Source organism: Merops nubicus, unplaced genomic scaffold (genome assembly GCF_000691845.1).
Source record: "Merops nubicus isolate BGI_N331 unplaced genomic scaffold, ASM69184v1 scaffold37603, whole genome shotgun sequence".
In the NCBI taxonomy this organism is placed as follows: domain Eukaryota; kingdom Metazoa; phylum Chordata; class Aves; order Coraciiformes; family Meropidae; genus Merops; species Merops nubicus.
In genome coordinates, this window is record NW_008601617.1 from 566 (window position 1) to 928 (window position 363).

At 56.7% G+C, this 363-nt stretch overlaps 1 protein-coding gene across 1 annotated transcript in view; it reads right to left on the reverse strand.

Moving 5' to 3' along the window:
- The window catches only part of LOC103770770 (G patch domain-containing protein 8-like), a gene marked incomplete at both ends in the record, with an annotated part of 1,549 nt that overhangs the window by 559 nt on the left and 627 nt on the right, over nucleotides 1-363 (reverse strand). Inside the window, 1 exon segment of the mRNA XM_008938047.1 lies at nucleotides 23-363. This exon segment is cut by the window's right edge and continues 278 nt beyond it. Within this exon segment, the coding sequence (XP_008936295.1) occupies nucleotides 23-363 (341 nt within the window).

Here is a 363-nt window from a genome sequence, read left to right on the forward strand (position 1 = left end):
CCTCCTCCATGCCTTGGGAAGCATCCTCTGAATCGGACAGCTCTTGCTCCTCGCCCCTCTCCAGGCCAGACTCTTCGTATCTCTTGGCGTTCGGTTTTCGAACAGTTGGCAGCTTCCCAATTAAGGGGAGAACCGGTTTGTTGCCTAAGGAAGGAGGAAGTTTGGGGCCAAAGTAGCCCTGGGGCGGATCTTTGAGCTTTATGCCCACCTTGTTTGCCCCTGCCAGCATCTCATCAGCGACACAGGGCTTCTTCTCAACCTTCCTGGACTGAACCTTTTCCAGCAGAAGCTTTGCAGTGACAGAGTTTCTCTCCTCAGGGCTGCAGTCCCCTTCCGAGGCCCTGCCCGTGCCACAGCCGCTCC